Source organism: Orbicella faveolata, unplaced genomic scaffold (assembly GCF_042242905.1).
Source record: "Orbicella faveolata isolate gen_17 unplaced genomic scaffold, um_ofav_v1 contig_15, whole genome shotgun sequence".
In the NCBI taxonomy this organism is placed as follows: domain Eukaryota; kingdom Metazoa; phylum Cnidaria; class Anthozoa; order Scleractinia; family Merulinidae; genus Orbicella; species Orbicella faveolata.
Window position 1 is genome coordinate 9,923,856 of NW_028301542.1, and position 18,762 is coordinate 9,942,617.

At 39.2% G+C, this 18,762-nt stretch overlaps 1 protein-coding gene and 1 pseudogene across 2 annotated transcripts in view; both read right to left on the reverse strand.

Moving 5' to 3' along the window:
• LOC110051294 (cyclin-dependent kinase 5 homolog) overlaps positions 1-18,762 on the reverse strand; it is a 71,501-nt gene that overhangs the window by 40,605 nt on the left and 12,134 nt on the right. For both annotated transcript variants that reach the window (XR_016206818.1, XM_020757329.2), the window contains exons 5-7: positions 8,463-8,560; positions 2,348-2,427; positions 214-308 (exon numbers count right to left, since the gene is read on the reverse strand). Coding sequence is in view for 1 of the 2 variants with exons in the window: in XM_020757329.2 (XP_020612988.2) it covers positions 214-308; positions 2,348-2,427; positions 8,463-8,560 (273 nt within the window). In the remaining variant the exon portion in view is untranslated. The remainder of the gene's footprint in view (positions 1-213; positions 309-2,347; positions 2,428-8,462; positions 8,561-18,762) is intronic.
• LOC149113477 (uncharacterized) lies at positions 15,435-17,133 on the reverse strand (annotated as a pseudogene).

The following is an 18,762-nucleotide window of genomic DNA, read 5'->3' on the forward strand; positions in this document are numbered from 1 at the left end:
TTTGTTCAACCGTCCTTTTCTGGTTGAATGTTGATTGATCTCTTCGATCATTTACTGACATCTTAAGATTTTCAATGAATTCCTGGGCTAACATAGAAAGCCACACAATTAACACACTTGGCAAAAGGTCATGAAGGAAAAACAATCATAACAATGTTTAACATCAACCTTTAATGATCTATAATTCTGCTACACTAAAAAAATCAAACTTACCACAAACTCAAAGACAAACATCAGAGTATCTTTGGTGTGAATTATGTCATGAAGAGTTACAATGTTGGCATGTTTCAGCTCCTTTAACAAAGAGGCTAAAAAGAGTGGATACAGTAAAATTATAAGAATGACACAAATATTGGTATTACTTTAAAGTAGCAAACTTTGTCAGACCACATTGTCAGAATACATATAGGTGGCAATCATTTCAGTCCATAGAGTCCAGACATGGACATAAGCAGTAATAGACAATACTACATGAAATAACAATTGTGCCTGACATATTTATCAGACGTAATGTACATTTTACTGGGTAGGGCTCCATGATTAAGAGGCAACTAATGGTATTTGCTTTTTCAATAACAAAAAATTTACATTATTTACTGCCAGACCAGTAAACAAATTAGTTGATGTTTTTTTTTGTTCTCCCTTTAACCAAACTGTAAACTGCAAATTCTTCCTTCATCTCTCCTGTCGTACAATTAGACATACCCGGTAACTAGGCTGTGGACTAACTCAAAACTTAACAGTTAATTTAGCCGGCAATCTCATTAAAACAATATTACAACAGTTACCTTATCTAAAACATTGTACATATATTAAGTAAACTACAATTGACTTGGTCACCAGCCTGGCATTTAAGATAGCTTAATTTGTTTTAAGTTTTTTTAAAAATATTTTCACACTACTGTAGAGAATAGTATGCACATTTAACAGCTAGAAAAATATAGTTCTTGTTTTTATGTATGAAGCTGCTGGAACAATGTAATTCTTCTAGTTATTAACTCAATTACTGAGAATCATAATGAACCATCTTTAAAGCTGTTTCTTTCCTGAGATGACAAAAATCATCCTGCAATTAGAAAAATTCATTTTGGAAGCAGAGTATACTTTTCTCAGACTCTGCTTTCATTTGGTTGACTACAGAATAAATTTGACAAAACCATCATTAACATCTCAAAATAACAATCAACAGAATGGATAACATGACTTGAAAATAAGCATCCTTAAGATGTATGCAATTTAGAACAGAAAATTAGAAATAAGAGGGTAGAGAGGTGGACAGTTACTCAGCGAGGAAAAAGAGGAGAAAGGAAAGGAATCTGCAGTTTTCTATTGATCCAATTAGGCCAGATTTAAGACCCAGACCAAAAGGATTACTTGAGGTGGCTCAAAACAGTTGTCAGCTCTTAGATTTTGATGGGTCATTATGGACCCTCTTTAACACTGGCTACAATCATGGTATCAAAAAACTACCCAATCATTGGTTAACACAGTGTTATCATTTTCGTGAGGCAATAGGTTACCATAGCAACAGTATGACCTACTAAAAACACCCTTAATAACAGCTTTCTGGGCTTATAATTCAAAACCGGCCCAATGAAATTTTTTATTACCAAATTTTAATGAGCATGTTAAGATGCAACTTTTGGCAAAGTTTTAAAAAAATCTCTACACAGGGTTCAGCGCAACCTTAAAGTTTTGAAAATTTAAGGTGGCTCTGAACCCTAAGTGCAGAATTCTTTTAAACTTTGCCAAAAGTTGCGCCTTATCATGCTCATCAAAATTTGATAATATAAAAAAATTTCACTGTGCCGTTTTTGAATTATAAGCCCCTAAAGCTATAATTAAGGGTGTTTTTAGCAAGTCATTTTGTTGCTATGGTAACCAATTGTGTCACAAAAATGATAACAGTGTGTTCACCAATGACTCGGCAGTTTGTTGATACCATGATTGTTGCATCAAGTGATAAAGAGTGGTTAATAATGACCCATCAAAATCTAACTGCTGGAAACTGTTTTGAGCCACCTTAACTACAATTCATTATGGAGACAAAATGGTCTGGAGCATAAGTACAAAGAGCAGCATTGCAGATGGAGTAATTTTCCCCATCAGGCATGGGTGAGTTGTAAGATATTTATAATCCTCCAAGGATCTCTCTTTTGACTGCCTTCATAGTTATTTATAGGGTTAAGAACACTTCAGAACTACAGAAAAACTTAGTATCCATCTGCATTGGCCAAAATTCAATGAATTTGACTTACATTGCAGTTGCAAAGTGCAGTATGATGTTTCCTAGCTTAATATAAACATCTAAGAGGTAAATCAAATTGTATAAAATTGGTCTTCTAACCTTCTCTGATTGCTGTGAATGGTGCTCCCTCCTCTTCCTGCAATCTGATCTCTTTCAGAGCCACAACTTTCTTGTTTGCACTGCAATAAAATGACTTAATAACTTTTTTACTCTGTAAGGGTATTGTCTGAATATCTCAAAATTAATCCATTGATGGTTGTGCTGTCCAAAACCAGTGGCATGAAAAACAACCCCCCCAAAAGCACATACCAGCCAAAACTACCTGTAAATTATAAGGATGCCTTGAAAAAAAATGCACCTTCCTTCTGTGTTCCCAGCTAGAACATCTTTCACTCTTCCACTGTTCTCTAGATAACAAGGGCAAATAAAGCAACCAGAATCTGTTTCCTGTCCATATTGCTAGTGAGCTCTAGATGTCCTTGAGTGGAGACCAACTGGCAGGATGTTAGGCCATGGTTTAAATACATGGTGCAAAGCACGACTACCGGGCCGATTACATGCAGCAAACCTAGGGATAGCATACTAATGTACCTGTTTTTGTTTGGCAAAACTTCTTAAACTGAGCGGCTGACACCATGCAAAGGCAAGGGGAAAAAACCTTACCCTGTCTGAAAATTGCTATTTCAATACCCAAAATACAAGGAAATTTTAGCATTTTCCAAAGCAAACTAACAAACAGTATCTACCAAGACAGAAAACAAAGGCATAGCAGGGGAAATCTATCGCAATAAATGCTGTTAGCATGGAACTCTGAATTAGGCCCACCAACTGGCGCCCATTCTATGAAGCTCGATTTGGCATAGAAATTTGCATAAAGCTCTACCACTCTACCCTTTCGTCAGCAGTCCCCTTCTACATGTTGGAAAGATACATTACCTCCTACTTCATAGCTTTTAGTTGTATATTGTTACTATGGTTACCTGCCTATTTCATAACATTTGATTTCAATTTGTAGCATATTCCTCGCATATTTTTCATATGTATTTCAGTATTATTAAAGTGTTACTACGGTTTACGGTGTTTAAAACGTTTTCAATTTAAAATTCTGTATTAAGTTTACCCTCTACCATCTACACCCTACGGGTCTATGTACCGCCATAGAGGCTTTCAGTTATTGTAGCAAATATTGAAGTGCATGGGGAATGTTTAGTATTATTACGGTTCACAGTATTTTAATAATTTTTTTGATGTACAATTCTGTATTGAGTTTACCCTCTACCCACTACGCTCTATGCTATATGTTCTACCATCGACATTCTATTCTCTACGTTCTACCAGCTGCTCTCTTCAATCCATGCTCTACGCTCTACAATCTACCTTCTATTCTCTAAGTCCATCCACGCTCTACGTTCTACCAGCTACTCTCTTCAATCTACGCTCTACGCTCTACGATCTGCCCTCTAAGCCCATCTGCTTGGAAGGTTATAGGAATTTTTTAATTTTATTTTTAATTTTTTAATTTTTTAACGAAGACTAGTGAGCAGCACAAAGGAAGACTTCTTGCAGTTTTAAGCATTTTGTTTATTTCCAAAGCGCTTCATCTTCACAATATAATATTTGCTACAATAACTATACGCCACTACACCTCCACGGTGTATACATATCCGAGAGAAACAGAGCTTAAACATTCAAAATACTGCCGTAGAGTCATAGAGCTCTAAGAAAATTTCTAAGCCTAATCAAGCTTCATAAAACGGGCTGGGTATAAGGCCCACAGTTCACAAAAACATAAAAAGCTATAATAATTCTACCAGATTTCAGAGGGAAAGAAAAAAATCCCTTTGTTTGTAAGCATAATGATGTTGAATGTTTCAAAGGACATCACCAACAAGAAAAAAAAAAACATTTCGTTGAAATACAGAACAGAGCTGGGCCAAATACACATGGTTAAATCATTTTTATCAATCCCAAACCCTTGAGATCAAAAGGACATCCAAGAACAAGAGAAACCTTAACCTGGAACCACCTCACATGAAGGTCACAAACAAGATGAATTGGGGCCACCAGTGAACCTGAGTCAGCTAGGAGAAACCAAACAATGGTTTGCCCGGGAAATGCTACGACAAGAAGCTGGTGCCTTTGCACAAAATGATGATGATCGGTCAGCTGTGTTAAGAATTTGGAGTTGACATTTAGGTAAATGGACAATTAGCCAGTACAGAAGAACTATAATTATCTTCATTCCCATGCCACTTTATGGGGAAGTCAAAGAGTAGTTAGAAGATCTGATAAATTGAAACTGGATCTGTCAAGTCCCATTCAGCTTTTTCCTCATCCATGGTCTGTGTTCGTAAAAAGGATGGGAGTCTGCAGCTGAATATTGCCTAATGAGAACTGAATAGGAAATCATACCCAGAATGCCAGCTGATCCCTCGGGTGCAAGATATCTTAAATACATCAAGAGAAAGCCTCCCACCAGGGTTTCATGGCAGAGGAAAGTTGCCCCCTCACTGCATTTGTAACACCCTGAGGACAGTATCAATGGAATAGGATACCATTTGGGTTAACAAATGCCCCTGCAGCTTTCAAAAGGTGTATGAATGACATTTTAGTGTGAAGTAACACTTTGAAGAACATGTTCAGGATACTCAAGTTCAGCATCAACTACTGGAACATGAGATTAAGGTGAAACCATCAAAGTGTGAGTTCTTTCAACAATGAGTTAGGGCCTGTTTACATGGAGAGAGGGTGCCCTGGCTAACCAGGCTACCTGGCTAACTGAGCTACCATGGGAGGGCTATGTTTCTTTAGAAAACGCATTGAAGCATTTACATGCTAGACAGGGTAGCCCGCCTACCCGGGGCACCCTGTCTACTTGCCCAGGGCACCCGGCTAGGCGGGATAGCTTTCTACCATGTAAACTGTTCGTGTCAGGCTATCCCACCTACCCGAGGTGAGATAAACCACTGGCCACCACTGGCCAGTAATCATAGGATAACCTGGACAGATGAACCAGCACAAGAGGGGCTCAGAGCCCTCCTGTATCAAGAGCATGATATTAAGTTGAGAGTCATGGGTTATGCGTCTGAGACAACAACTCCAGCAGAGAAAAACTATCACATGCATGTAGGAAAGTTGGAGTTCCTGGCCTTCAACTGGGCAATAACTGAGAAATTCCACGAATTCTTGTACCACACCATGTCCTACACTGTCTACAGAGACAACAATCCACTTACTTACATATGTCAGCCAAGTTGCCTGCAGTGGGGCATCAGTGGGTAGCAGAATTGGCAGATTTCAATTTCAGCATAAGGTATCCCCAAGAAAGACCAACAATGATGTGGATGTATTGTCTAGCCTGCAATCAGACCTCAACAAAAACATGGATTGTACTGCAGAAATGGAGAAGGACGCAATCTGTGCAACAACAGACGTAGTAAAAGGTGATGAACCCTGGGTGACAACAGTATCAGCAAACATTGACATTTCTTACCCAGAAGCAGTAATCACAGATTGAGTGTTTCCACAATTTACCTCAGAAGAAATTCAAAGAGCTCAAAGAGAAAACTCTGACATCTCACAGATTTTGGCATATAAGGAATGTGGATATCCCCACATCAGAAAGAGAATGGAAAAACAAAACCCATGGCATATCTTGCTACTCAAGAGAGTGGACTAAACTCCACATCTCAGCAGACAGGATCCTGTGGCATCAAACTAACAGTCGATTGTAGCTAGTACTCCCCACAAAGTTTAAACAGCTGGTTTACCAAGAGCTTCACATTGAAATGGGCTACATGAGTGCAGTTCAAGTGGTGGATTTGGCTAGATCTAGGTTCTACCGGTCATACATGAAAATAGAAACTGAGTACTCCATTGCTAACATATGTCACTGCATCCAACAAAAGAAGCCTAAAATTCCCACTAAAGTACCAATGGAGAGCATCACCACAACAGCCACATTTGTTATAGTATCCATATGTGTCGACATTTCAAAACCAGTATCTTCTTACTAGACAGTTGGCTGAATTTTTCCAGAAAAGTTCTAACTTACTGTATGATTGTGTCACACTGCAGGCTAAAATGGCGTTCTTCTGCAGTTCGCTTTCTTTTTTATCATATAGCTAAATAATGTAAAGACAATTGGCTCTACCCTCAGTTAGTTTCCAGGCTTCTGCAAACAGTTTGCTTACATTTCTTGGTTGATTTCGGGGAAGGTGTTATGCATCAGTGACATGAACATGAACTGTTCCTTCCTGTTAGGATTGCTACGCAGTGTTAGTAGACTCGGGTCATGCATTCTCCATTCACTTCCATGAAAAAGAGATATCAATGACTCCTCACCTTGCTAGTCTTGGAATCAGTTGCAACTGTGGTTGAGGAATGAGGGGATCACAGAGTCAGTGTTAATTCTGAATAATGCAGGTTTTTGGTTACGTAAATGATGAAGAAATTCAGGCCATGGCAATCTGTCCCAGGCACAGGAAGGACTTAACCAACAACTGGTCAGGACAGAAAGGGTAACTTTGCTCCTATCCATCCCACAAAGGACAGGAGAGGCAACTGAGCCTCACAAGGCATGTAAATGCCTCTAGGTCAGCTGAAATGTTTCTTCAGTACAATGTTTGTTGTCGCTATTGGAGCAGGGTAGTTTTCATTTTCTGCTTTGTCGTTCATAGTTTTACCCACCTTATTTTTCGGTCAAAAGGCCGGAAAATTAGCACTATGCCCAATTCATAGGTGAGCATTTTTTGGTATTTTATTTAAACTATTTTTTTTAGCAAAGTTTTATGTAGCTCCATAAACTTATGCTAGGTACATTTCAAGTTAGGAAACTTTTTTACTTATGCAGACGAGATTAAAACTTTATGCAGTACCAATATTGTGGAAATGAAAATATTTTAAAACCCTTCAAATTGTGGGGGTGATGTAGCAGCTCTCATAAGGTCTGACATGAATGGCTTGCTACCCTTTGAGAGAACAATAGAACAAACAACAGAAACAATGCCCCTAGCCCTAAAACAATAGCAGCTGCTAACAATGAAGAGAATTACAAGCTTATGAGAGCTGCTAGACTTCTCAATTGTGGTGCAGACTTTCAAAAGTTTCTGCATTCCAACTACATGTAATAATGTAATATTGCTCAAGAAAGAGACATGAGGTGGGTCAAACTGCATGTGTTGACAATAAGGAAACCTGCCATCAGACCTAATCTAAACAAACATACGTTTTACCACTGCAAATATGTGTTGTAGTTATCTTCAACCTTAAATATAATTTATGCTCCCTGCTAATTAAATCACAAGAAAATGTCCTCCAGAAAACCCTTTCAATGTTGCAGAAGTGTAGCCTACATAAGTGTTCATTGTTTCTTCTTAGTTTAAAACTGTTACTATCAAATAGTTTAGGGTTCCTGAAAAGCGAGATTACATACCTGTGAACCAAATTGCTGATTAAATTATACAGTAGTTTGTGTGCAATTGACATCTAGCTTCAAATCGTTTTGTACATGCAGGATTAAAATGTCTTGATACAAACATTTGATGGCAAGTGGCTATAATTGAAGCGACAAAGAGATCTCAGCAATCCATTTTGATTAATCTTGTTAAAATGATTCAAACAGGATTAGGAACAAGTCAACATGAAAATAATTCAATGGACCACTTTTTGGGTACCTCAAAAATATTCAAAAGAAAAAACAAAATGATTGCCTTCATGATATATTTTCTCTCCAATGCAGTTGGTAGCTGGAAAAAGGATGTTATCAATTAAAACCATCTATAGCTAGGTAGGATAAATTTAGCCCACTCTTTGACCCAAGGTTAGCAATACATAACTTTGAACAAGAGAACAAGCATGGAGAAAAAAATCAACCAAGGGCAGGTTAGATTGACTTAACCCCAGGTTAGGATTCAACTGTCTTCCAAACAACTGGGCCCCGGTCAATGTACCTTTCTTCCCTTTATCAACTTACACACTGAAAGTTTAAAGTTAACTGAGACCACATTGCCAGCCTTCAGTTCCACTGAGATTTAGTGGTGAGCACAAACTTATTATACCAAACTACAATTATATTAAATGCTTTCTTTATGTGGGACACCTATGATACCTCCTTTTGATGGTAATAACATCAGGTCAGTGATAACTACAGTACAGTAAGTTTACACATGGAAATAGGGTTTACAGTATCAAGAAAAATAGATGTTAGAATTACCTGCAGACACCTTTAAATACTGTTGCATAGGAACCTTCTCCAAGTTGCTCAAACTTCTGATAAGCATCAAGTTGACCAAACGGAGGAGATAGCAGGGGCTACAAAGAAAATTAAAACTGTGAAGTATCCTTTTGAAGCTGTCACTACCTTTGAGGGACTGCGTACGATGTTAAAGTACCTTACAGTATCTACAACACTTAAAATGTCTGTAAAACGTAGCAGAAAAATGCCAAAAAGGTGCCATAATCAAAATACCGGTAGTAACTTTGCACTTGTACTTTGTCAAAATGAAAACCTAGGGAAGTATAACTGAAGGATATAAAGTTACTTTTTAGTGCAGCATGCACTATTGGGATGGTTTAGGGGGCTGCTGTTCAATAAGGCACTAGCGCCCTAACGCCATAATGCCATAAGGTGTAGACTTAAATGTTTGTTTAATTAATTAATTTCAATTAATCAATTAGCTATGGCAGAAGGGGGGGCTGGGTGTGTTTAGGTATCCGAGTGTATTATGCAAAACGTGTCATACTTACGTTACCTTCCATGATAACATGACATTTAAATATATATATGGTTTTGCAAATCTCATGCTATCCTTGTGGTGCCAATCTCTTAAGAACAAAAGCAATTTGCTCCAAACGCATGCGCAGATTAGTTAGCGTCAAGGTCGACTATATGTTAGGTGAAAGATACATTTCATGCGGGACTACCCACATTGAGTGCTTTCCCTTGTGGTAGAGCATAACATGTAAGACGCATGCGTTCAAGCATTGCTAGTGTGATAAACTCCGTTCTCAAGTTCAGATGCACGCTTTTTTTATTTTTTGTAATGAGTGATATCACACTCTCGTTTTGGCTGGGGATAGCAGTTATATTTCAGGTAACGTCAATTCTCCTTTTTTGGTGCAAAAAACACTACTGTGACTGCGTATCTTCTGGAATCTTCCCTAGCTCGATTCAAGAAATGTCGTCTGCAGTTTTATAACTAATGTGTGTTTGCCAGGGTTGAAATAGAGAATGGGAACATATCGCTTCTCCTTAGCAGCTTGTTTGTTTCCTCTTCTATGAAAGAGAGCCCAAAGTTCATATTCAGCCGAAACTTTCCCGCATTAGTTACAAGTAAAACTAGTAAATTTGTGACAAAAGAAACTTCGTTATTATTGCCGCAGACCCTGAAACCTCCAATTAATTTCATCAGTCGATGAGGTGACTCGCTCACTGATGTGGAATATAATTTCAGTCAAGTAAAGATCTCTACCTTCAATACTTCTTGTTGAAACGCTCCTTAGTTGTATTACTCGATGGCATTGTGTATTAGTTTGATGTGGTTTTATTGTTTACACCAACTTGGCTGGTAACAGAATTAGAACGCACTATTCTGTGATTCGGCGTGACTATTTGATAATAAGATCAGTGTCTGATCTGGGGTTTCACTTTAGGGGGGCATTGTGTCCCAGTCAACAATTCAAGGGGACATTCCAGTTTTTGGGGGGACACACTGTTTTTTGCTTGTGAGAAACTAAAAAAAAAAGTCAAGTCAGCATAATGACTTTCTACATGGCAAGTCAGTGTCGAAGTTCTGAAATTAATGCAGCCAGAAGTGAAGGGATTTGCTTTGCTAGACCCAATGCAAATCGAACACAACATACTCTTTGTGTTGTCATATCGCAACCACTTGAATTTTTCCAGCCAGGTAGATTGAAAGTTTCTCCTTGCTGCTTTGGCTTTTGGTTCGACAAAAGATTCAAGTTCATCAGTATCATTCAATTTATCTTCGTCAATGTTGTCGATTCTGCTGGTTTCTGTTTGCGGTCTGTGTTCTTCTCTTTTGTTCTCTCGACCAAAGAATGATAACATTCTTTTCTGCTTTGATGTAACAATAATATAGCAGAACGACAAAGAAAACAACCGAAATTACATGTCATGTTTCATCAATCAAGCGTGAAAAGTAAGGGGTTCGCAATGAGCATGTGAATTTTTATAAACTGACCCCTCTAGAAGAATTATTTTACTTGTTCTCAGGAATCTCATCAGCCATTTTTATTTGTCCATGTCATAAACATTCATAAAACGCACACTGTTTTCTATTGTCAATTCCATGAAACTTTAAATCACACAATGTTTTTGAAAAACTTAGGAAACGAAGGAAAATTACAAGTCAGTAGCTGCAGATGTTTGCCGCGCCAAAGTGACCCACAAGACGAATATTTAGGGGACATCTTCTATAGAATTGCGCCGATCCTGCAATGGCACGCTCTAGATCAGAAACTGTAGATTAGATCTTTTTATCGGTAAAATAAAAATTTACGTTTTGAATAAAACAAAATCGTTCCTCTTCGACTTTTCAGCAGTAATGTAACTTTTATATTTCATTTATCTCCAGTAGTGAGTTAAAAAAATACACATCTTTCTTATATTTTCGTGGAAACAAAGGTATCTTGTTGCATACATTAGCAAGGAAAACAAAAGTATCTAATTACAAACGTTGGCGTGAAAAGTAATGCTACGAAATAAACGAAACTCAAGATAAAATACCACAATGAATTTAAAACCGTCTTGACAAACGGTAATTGTAAGTTATTTTTGGGCAAAACACAAACATGAAACACACACACTGCTAAGATTATGTCTTATCAAGTTTTTGCCTGCTCATATTCTGCAAAGGGGAAAAGGCCTAGCTGACTACCAAAGGAGAGAACAGAGAGAGTGAGGACCTGTGTGACTACCGTATCAGAGCCGTGAATTACACTCTGCACTATCTGAGATTGTCTCACTAGTTTAAAACATCTCACATAATGGCAGAAAGTGGCAAATGGTCATGACATTAAAAGGCTGAAATTTCATTTTGCTGGAATCCAAAAAAATTACTTAAAGCTTGTGTCTATGTAGTCATTTACATCGCTGACAAATAGTTTTTTTAGGTCACCTCAATAATCTACAAAAAGTACCCACACAGCAAAAAAGAATTATTTTATTCTTGTCAATGAAATTATCACATTAAGAAGTTACAAATTAGAAACAGTACATCCCTCTGGGCTCAGGTAAGTGACAAGTCGTTTCAAGTCTTTTTGAACCAGTTTTTCTTAAACTTCCTAGTTCTATTTTAGTCACTGCAGCAAATGTAGTATGATTGTAATACAAAGTGATGTTAGACAACCATTTTTAATGCCAATTTAAAATGCAACATTGTTGCGTTAAAAATCAGTATCTTGTAACATGGCACACAGGGTGGTGTTTAACACAACATACTGTTGCTGACCATTGCAGCAACAAAGTTGCATTAAGAGTTGTCTCGTATAACATGGATTACAAAAATGAGATTGCTAAGGGCAAGATGGCGGTACAGACATGTCAGTAAGAGCTCCGCACTTGTTTTGTTTGTTATGTTTTTTTGTTGTTGTTGTTTTAATAGTTCATTTATTGATACAAACATCATACAATATTGCAACAAATTACGAAAGTAGTGCATGAAAAAACAAATATTTTTGTGTTTCTAGCTTTGTATAAGTGTATATAACTGGGGGAGAGGGCAACATAGTCACGTCAAGTATGATGTCTGTTTCAAGCTGGATAATAAATTTGGATATGAATTCAGAAGTATCTTGTTTCTTTTCCATTGTTTTGCAAGCATAATGGTACCACTTCGCATATAACAGAAGAAGACGCAAATCCTTTTATCCTGTTTATCCGAAAGATTGGTGGTTGGTGTTGGTAAATTGAGAAAGTATTGTAGCAAGGTGGGGCTGACATCAATTTTTTTGTAAGCTATTGAACCATCAAAGAGATTATGTGACTCCTCACATAATTTCAAGAAAGATTGACGTAATATATCCAACATGAAAGACTATGTTTGACCACATTTCCAAACACTGAGAAGAGAGTTGAAAATACAATGCCCAGCGGAGTATTTTTGACGAACTTTGAGGTGTTTGGAAATGTGGTCAAACACTGTCTTGAGTGTTTGATATATCTTCTCAATCAAAACTAAAACTAAGGAGAAAACAGAGAAATAACATCATAAAAAATCTACGCTAATTAAGATCATATTTCAAAACACTTTCACGGTCGTGATTTCCTTTGTTTAAACTTGATGAATTATTAGTGAGTTTGAGAAATTCAAAGAATGCATGTTCAATAGAGTTATTTTTGCCGCACATACTGTAACACATTTGACACAATCAGTTATCCCAAATCATTTGAGTTCTTTATTTGTGACTCAGTATTCTGCGCAACAACTTGAAACAGAATTGTCAGTGTATTATCCCCAAGTGATTTCATAATTGTTTTGGATGTAGTTCACCCAATTGTCAGCAGCTTCAGGACAATTTTTCCGCCATGATTTAGTTGCTGTAGGTTCTGTATTAATTCCCTCTACGAAAAGTTTATAACTCTGCCTGCAGAACGTTTTCTTTAAATTGAGAGTGATATCTTTAGATAGTTGGAAATCAAAGTTTTTGCAAATTGAGTTCAGATCACCAAGGTCCACATGAGCTAATGCATTACGTTTAAGATAAGCAGGAATAGCTGTGGTGATTTGGTAGTATTGCAGAAAGTTAACTTTGATGTTATGTTTATCACTGAATTCTAACGGTGAAAAAGAATTACCTTGATTGTTCAGCAAGTGTTGCACAAAGAGAACATTTTTATCCCACCAGGCCTTCAAAAAGACCAATTTGTTTTCAGTATTTATATCTCTGTTGTTCCACAAAATGAATTCGTGTCTCAGTGGATCACGCTTGAAAGTAATCAAGGAGTTCTCGATACAAGAGGGGAATATTTCTGTCCAGTTTCTCAACACTGTAGCTGCAGTTTAGAAGAAAAAGGATTCCACCATGTTTATTGAAGTAGTAATTAGGGATTGCCGTGCAGGTGTCATGAGTGTTATCTAAGAGTCTACTTATGCAACTGAGACATAGTGCTTTTATAACAGTCCTGAAGTTAGGAAAGCTTAGCCCACCCTTAGACATGGGACGGAACAGAACCTGTCGCTTGATCTTATCTCTCCTATTCTTCTATAGAAAAGCAAATAGTTTATTGTATCACATCTTCTTTCAGAATACAGTCATGTGGGATGGGTAAAGTCAGAGATTTGGTCTTCTAAGGATAATACTTTTCTAGAAAGGGGAAAAATCCTCAGTGCAGAACTTCATGTCACCCCAAGAAGAAGTCAAAATTTCCTCTTAAGGTTACTGTAGACCTTCAAGGGCCTATTCTGTCCAAAATTTTTTTTTTACACCAAATTCAAGACTTTTACTTTATCTGAATTTTCCAAAAAAAATTATTTCAAAAACTTAAAATGCAAACGAGTTATCCACAAAAACGTAAATTCTTAAAACGGGTCAATGAACCACAAACTGTGATCAGCCAATTACTAGTGAGACAATCTCAGATAGTGCAGAGCGCAATTGATAGCTCTGGTACAGTAGTCCCATAAGTACTCACCCCTACTCAGTTCACTTCCGGTTTGTGTCTACCTTGGTAGTCTGCTACGGCTTTTCCCCTTTGCAGTGTGTATGTTTCAAGGTTGTATTTTCATTCAAGGTCTAAACATTACGCACAAATTAATTACTACTGGTGCTTTAAGTTGATTTTCATTCATTTTAAATTCAACAATACGCTGAAGCAGCAAACGTGACAATTTAGCTCTTCACGCCAACTTTGTAACTTGATACTTTTGTTTTCCTCGCAAAGCCATGTAATATGAAACCCCTGTTTTCTCCAAAACATACGGAAGATGTCCTTGTTTTTTGGAGATAAATGAAAGAAAGTTAAATATCTAATGTAGTGATGAAGAAACGGAACAGAGACGATGTTTTACTAAAAATGCAAATTTTTACCGATGAACAAGAACTAATTTAATTATCAGATAGTCACGAAATACCACTTTCTTTTTCTGTTGCCACCTTTGATGTTAACAATAAAACAATTCAAAATTAACACACAACGATATTGATGGCTGAGAAGCTTTTCAACGAAAAGTATTGAAGATAAACAGCGCTACTTGGCCGATACGAATGAGTCTCCTCAAAGACTGATTAAATTAATTTGCGCTTTCATTAGGTGCCACGGCGTCTGCAGCAATATTTGAGCATTTTCCTGGTCTCTTTTGTTACAAATTCACAATTTGCGGAGTATTAACGCCACTAACTTGAGAACTTTTTGGTCTCTCTTACAGACACAATTAAGGCAAGAAATAAACAAGTCGCTAAGGAGAAGCAATATATTTGAACTCTGACAAGCACACTATTGTAGATTGAAAACAGCAGATGATATTTGTTGAACCGACCTGTTTGTAACTCTAAAAGCTACGCAGCCACAGTAACGTTTCACTTTTGCAATAAAAAGGGACAACTGGCGCTACCTGAAAAATAACTGCCGTCCTTGGTCACATGACACGATATATAAAATACTGCGTGTAAAGATAGTGTATAACACTAACAATGCTAGAACACATGCGTCTTACATATTGAGTTCTACCATAAGGAAAACCACTCAACATTTGTGCGTGATTCCGTATGCAATGTATCCTTCACCTAATATAGAAGCCACGAACCCTAACTAATCTACGCATGCGTTTAGGGCAAATTAGTTTTGTTCTAAGGAGAATGGTACCACAAGGAGAGCAAGGGGTTACCTGAAACAAATATATAGCTTTGCGATGTTCAAAGTTAAGCGACGGCGATGGAATGTGTTTTACGTAGAGTACACATGTACCTTTCCCACCCTACTCCCATTACTTCCTTGCCTCTAGACTAATTAATTAATTGAAATTAATTAATTAAACAAACATTAAAGTTTACACCTTAGCGCCATAGGGCCATAGCACCATAGCACCATAGCACCATAGCGCCTTAGTTCCTTAGCGGCAGGTAACCCCCATAACCATCCCAATAGTGCACTCTGCACTAAAAATGTGTCAACCTTTGAGTTGAGCAGTAACAAGTTTTGCAGCAACTGATCTCATCCGCGGAGTTGTATTTCGCTTCTTTTATTTACGTCTTGCAATTTCTCGCAGAGCAATCTTCACTTTTGTTGATTGTTTTCGTTTCTTAACTGATAGACTAGGCACTTCACGTTCCCACATTTAAACGCGAGCACAAATCGCAAGCAAATGTCTCGTTGATGCCCTGCTCTAGCTTCTTCTGGTACAAAAGTTGATTGCCGCGGAATTACCGACGAATTTAATCGCCGATATCTAACAAGACAGCTCCAAACACTCCTTTCCCCTGCTTTATAGAGTGTTTTTCCATATTCTACTAAAACAAACAGGCTGATGAATTGCGCGTTTAGTTTTTTTCGTAAATGTGTAAATATCCGCACTCGACTCGGCTCGCCGAGTAGGCCTGTTCAAGGCTATTCTGCTAGCATTCCTCTTTTTTCCCTTTTCCTTGTTTACCATTTATCTGCTGATTCAGTTTAGATGCTGAATGTTTCACAGCAGATGATGTAAGATATAAAGATATACTATAAAGGTAAACATTGCACATTCATTCCCGGGAAGTGTTACTGTAGCCCGCTGGGAAGTTAACAACTTCGGCCGCTTACATAAGTACGCAATAAAGTTGACAACCATTTGGCAGTAAATGGGACTAAGGTTGTTGGGTGCTCCCTGGTAAATCTAAGGGTGGCAGCAACACACCCTGTAAATAGGTACATGATAATAGGGTGGTAGCAACACACCCTGCAAGTGATGGATGAGCCAACAAGTGTGGCGCGTGCCACACCTGGAAAAAAGGGGTGGCGCATGCCACACCCGCATAGATATAAGCCTGAGGTGGGGTCAGGGTCCCACCCGGCCTGCTACGTGGGAAGCTAAGTGGCAGGTGTGCACCCAAATACTGCCTAAAAGAAAATAACTAATACTATTATGTTAAATGAGTACAACGTCCTTCCTGAGGGTTCCAGATGGACTGTGTTCCTGCAGCAGCATTGGCTAACAGGCCTGGTACTTTCTGAAGAATAGACGAGGGAGTCCGGATGTAAAGAGCAAAGCAATTGCTGGACCATCTACCAAGAGTCTGAATGAGCCACGGAGGTAAGCCAGCCTCGGCTGCTGTTGTAGCTGCCCTGATTTGAAAGCTGTGGGAGGCATAGAGTTCTGTTGGAATGTGTAGGTGTTTGAGAAGACTACGAAATGTTGAGGTGACTTGGGCTCTGGTGAGGTAGAGGCCAGACTGGAAAGTATAGAAGGGGCCATCTGAATTGAAGGGATGATGAGCCATGTATATTTAATCACACGAACTGCGCAGACGGAGTGGCCTGATGAAGCAATCAGGAGGGAGCAACCTTGGCGATAAGGGTCTGTTTTGGAAGACTTCAGGTGTAGACTTAAGGAGCCATCAGAGTTAAAGGATATATCATTGCCGCTGAGGTGTGACAGTGCATTGAAGTGAGAGGTGGATGGTAAAGTAAACTCACTTGAATGTAGGAAAGCGAAGAAGGCCAATGTGAAGGCAGACCATAGCATGATTTTGTCACACGGAAGGATGTCAGGTGCTTGTGCCAGCTCAGTCTTGAGTTTCCAAAGGAGGGACATGGTGATGGGAAGGCAGCATTTGGAGGAAAGGCCCACACTGCATTTGATGCCCCACAGAAGTAGATGGAGTAATGGGGTATCCTGGAATGGGTCAGGGAGGTTGTTCTCAATGTGAACGAAACGAATGCTGGCCATGTACAACGTGACAGTTGGGATCTCGGGAAGTGCCAAAAGCCCAGATATCAACTACTGCCTGATTGTTGCAGTGAAAAAAGTTTTCTTTCCCGACCATGAATGACCCCACAAGAGGTAGGAGAGAGCAACAGGATAGAGCTCCTTCCATTGGATAGAACGACCTTGAAGAGGAGGTGGCCAGGTGTCAGCAATCCAATGACCAGAATAGTAAATACAATATCCAAGGGTCCCAGACGCATCTGTAAAGAGGGCCAAGTCTGGGGATCTTGACCAGTATGGGTCAGGAATAATCGCTCGGCCATTCCAAGTGGGAAGGAATCTTTGCCACCAGGCAATATCGCGGCGAGCCTCAAGATTCATGGAAATGTGATGGTGGGGGAGCCTAGCAGTTGACTTAGGTCAATAAGGCGACGCAGGAATATGTGCCCCGCAGGGATGACGTGACAAGCAAAGTTAAGTTTGCCGATGAGGGACAGCAACTTGCGCTTAAGGCACTTTTTACAAGACGACCAAGACTGAGTTCAGCAAGAAGCTCCTTAACTTTATCATCTGGTAGGGCAGTTTCCATGCAAGTGATGTCAATCAAGATGCCAAGGAAGACCAGTGATGTGGTCGGTCCTTCCAGCTTCTCAGGAGCCAGAGGAATCCTCAGGTGTGAGGCCATGTGGATTATAACATTGACATTGTCGGCACAGGTCTTGGAGTTTGATGGCCCCACACTGAAGTAATCATCTAGATAGTGCATGAGATCTGTAATCATGTAATTGTTTTTAAGAATCCATTCCAAAGCATCGGCAAGACGATTAAAAAGGTATGGAGAGGAGCGCAAGCCAAAGGGTAAATGAAGGTCGATGTAGTATTGGCCTTCCCAATGAGTGCCAACAAGTTCCAAGTCAGCCAGGTGAACTGGACAGAGGCAAAAGGTGTGTTTGATATCAAGTTTAGCCAACATAGCGTTTTGGTTGTGCCGGGCAACAAGAGCAAGAGCTTGATCAAAGGTGGCATAGTGGAATGTGTAGGTGTCCTTAGATATGTAGTCATTCACAGAGGAGCCATGAGGGGAGGAGAGATTCATAATGATGCGCCATGTTCCATCTTTCTTTGGTACAACCCCTATTGGGGAGCATTGTAGATTTTGAATTGGAGGCTCTTGAAAAGGACCGGCAGTGTGACCACAAGATACTTCTTTAGCCAGTACATTAGAGACTGCTTGAGGTTGGAGTGTAGCCGACTTAAGGTTAGGAGTGACTCTGGGGGTGCGAGGACCGGTGCAACCCAGGCGGCACCCCCACTGAAGGTCATGGAGGACATCTGAAGCAAACTTCTGGTTAGGATGATTTTTTAGTTCTGTAGAGAGGTTAGGGATAACAATGGGGGTAGTACGGGGACTGAGCAAAGGTGGTGTGGAAGACGAATCAGACTGGTTTAGGACACTGGAAGCCAGGGTGATTTCCACTGCATTCGGGCTTATTACAGATGTGCTGGAACTGGCAATTAGGTCTCCGGTAGAGGCGACGGTTGAAGTCGTGGCAGATTGATCATCTTGCATTTGGCTGAGGCTGAAAGGCTTGCGAAGGCGGGTTGACAGTACTTGCGCTCGATTTAATGGGGTCAGGCATGGTCGAGGTA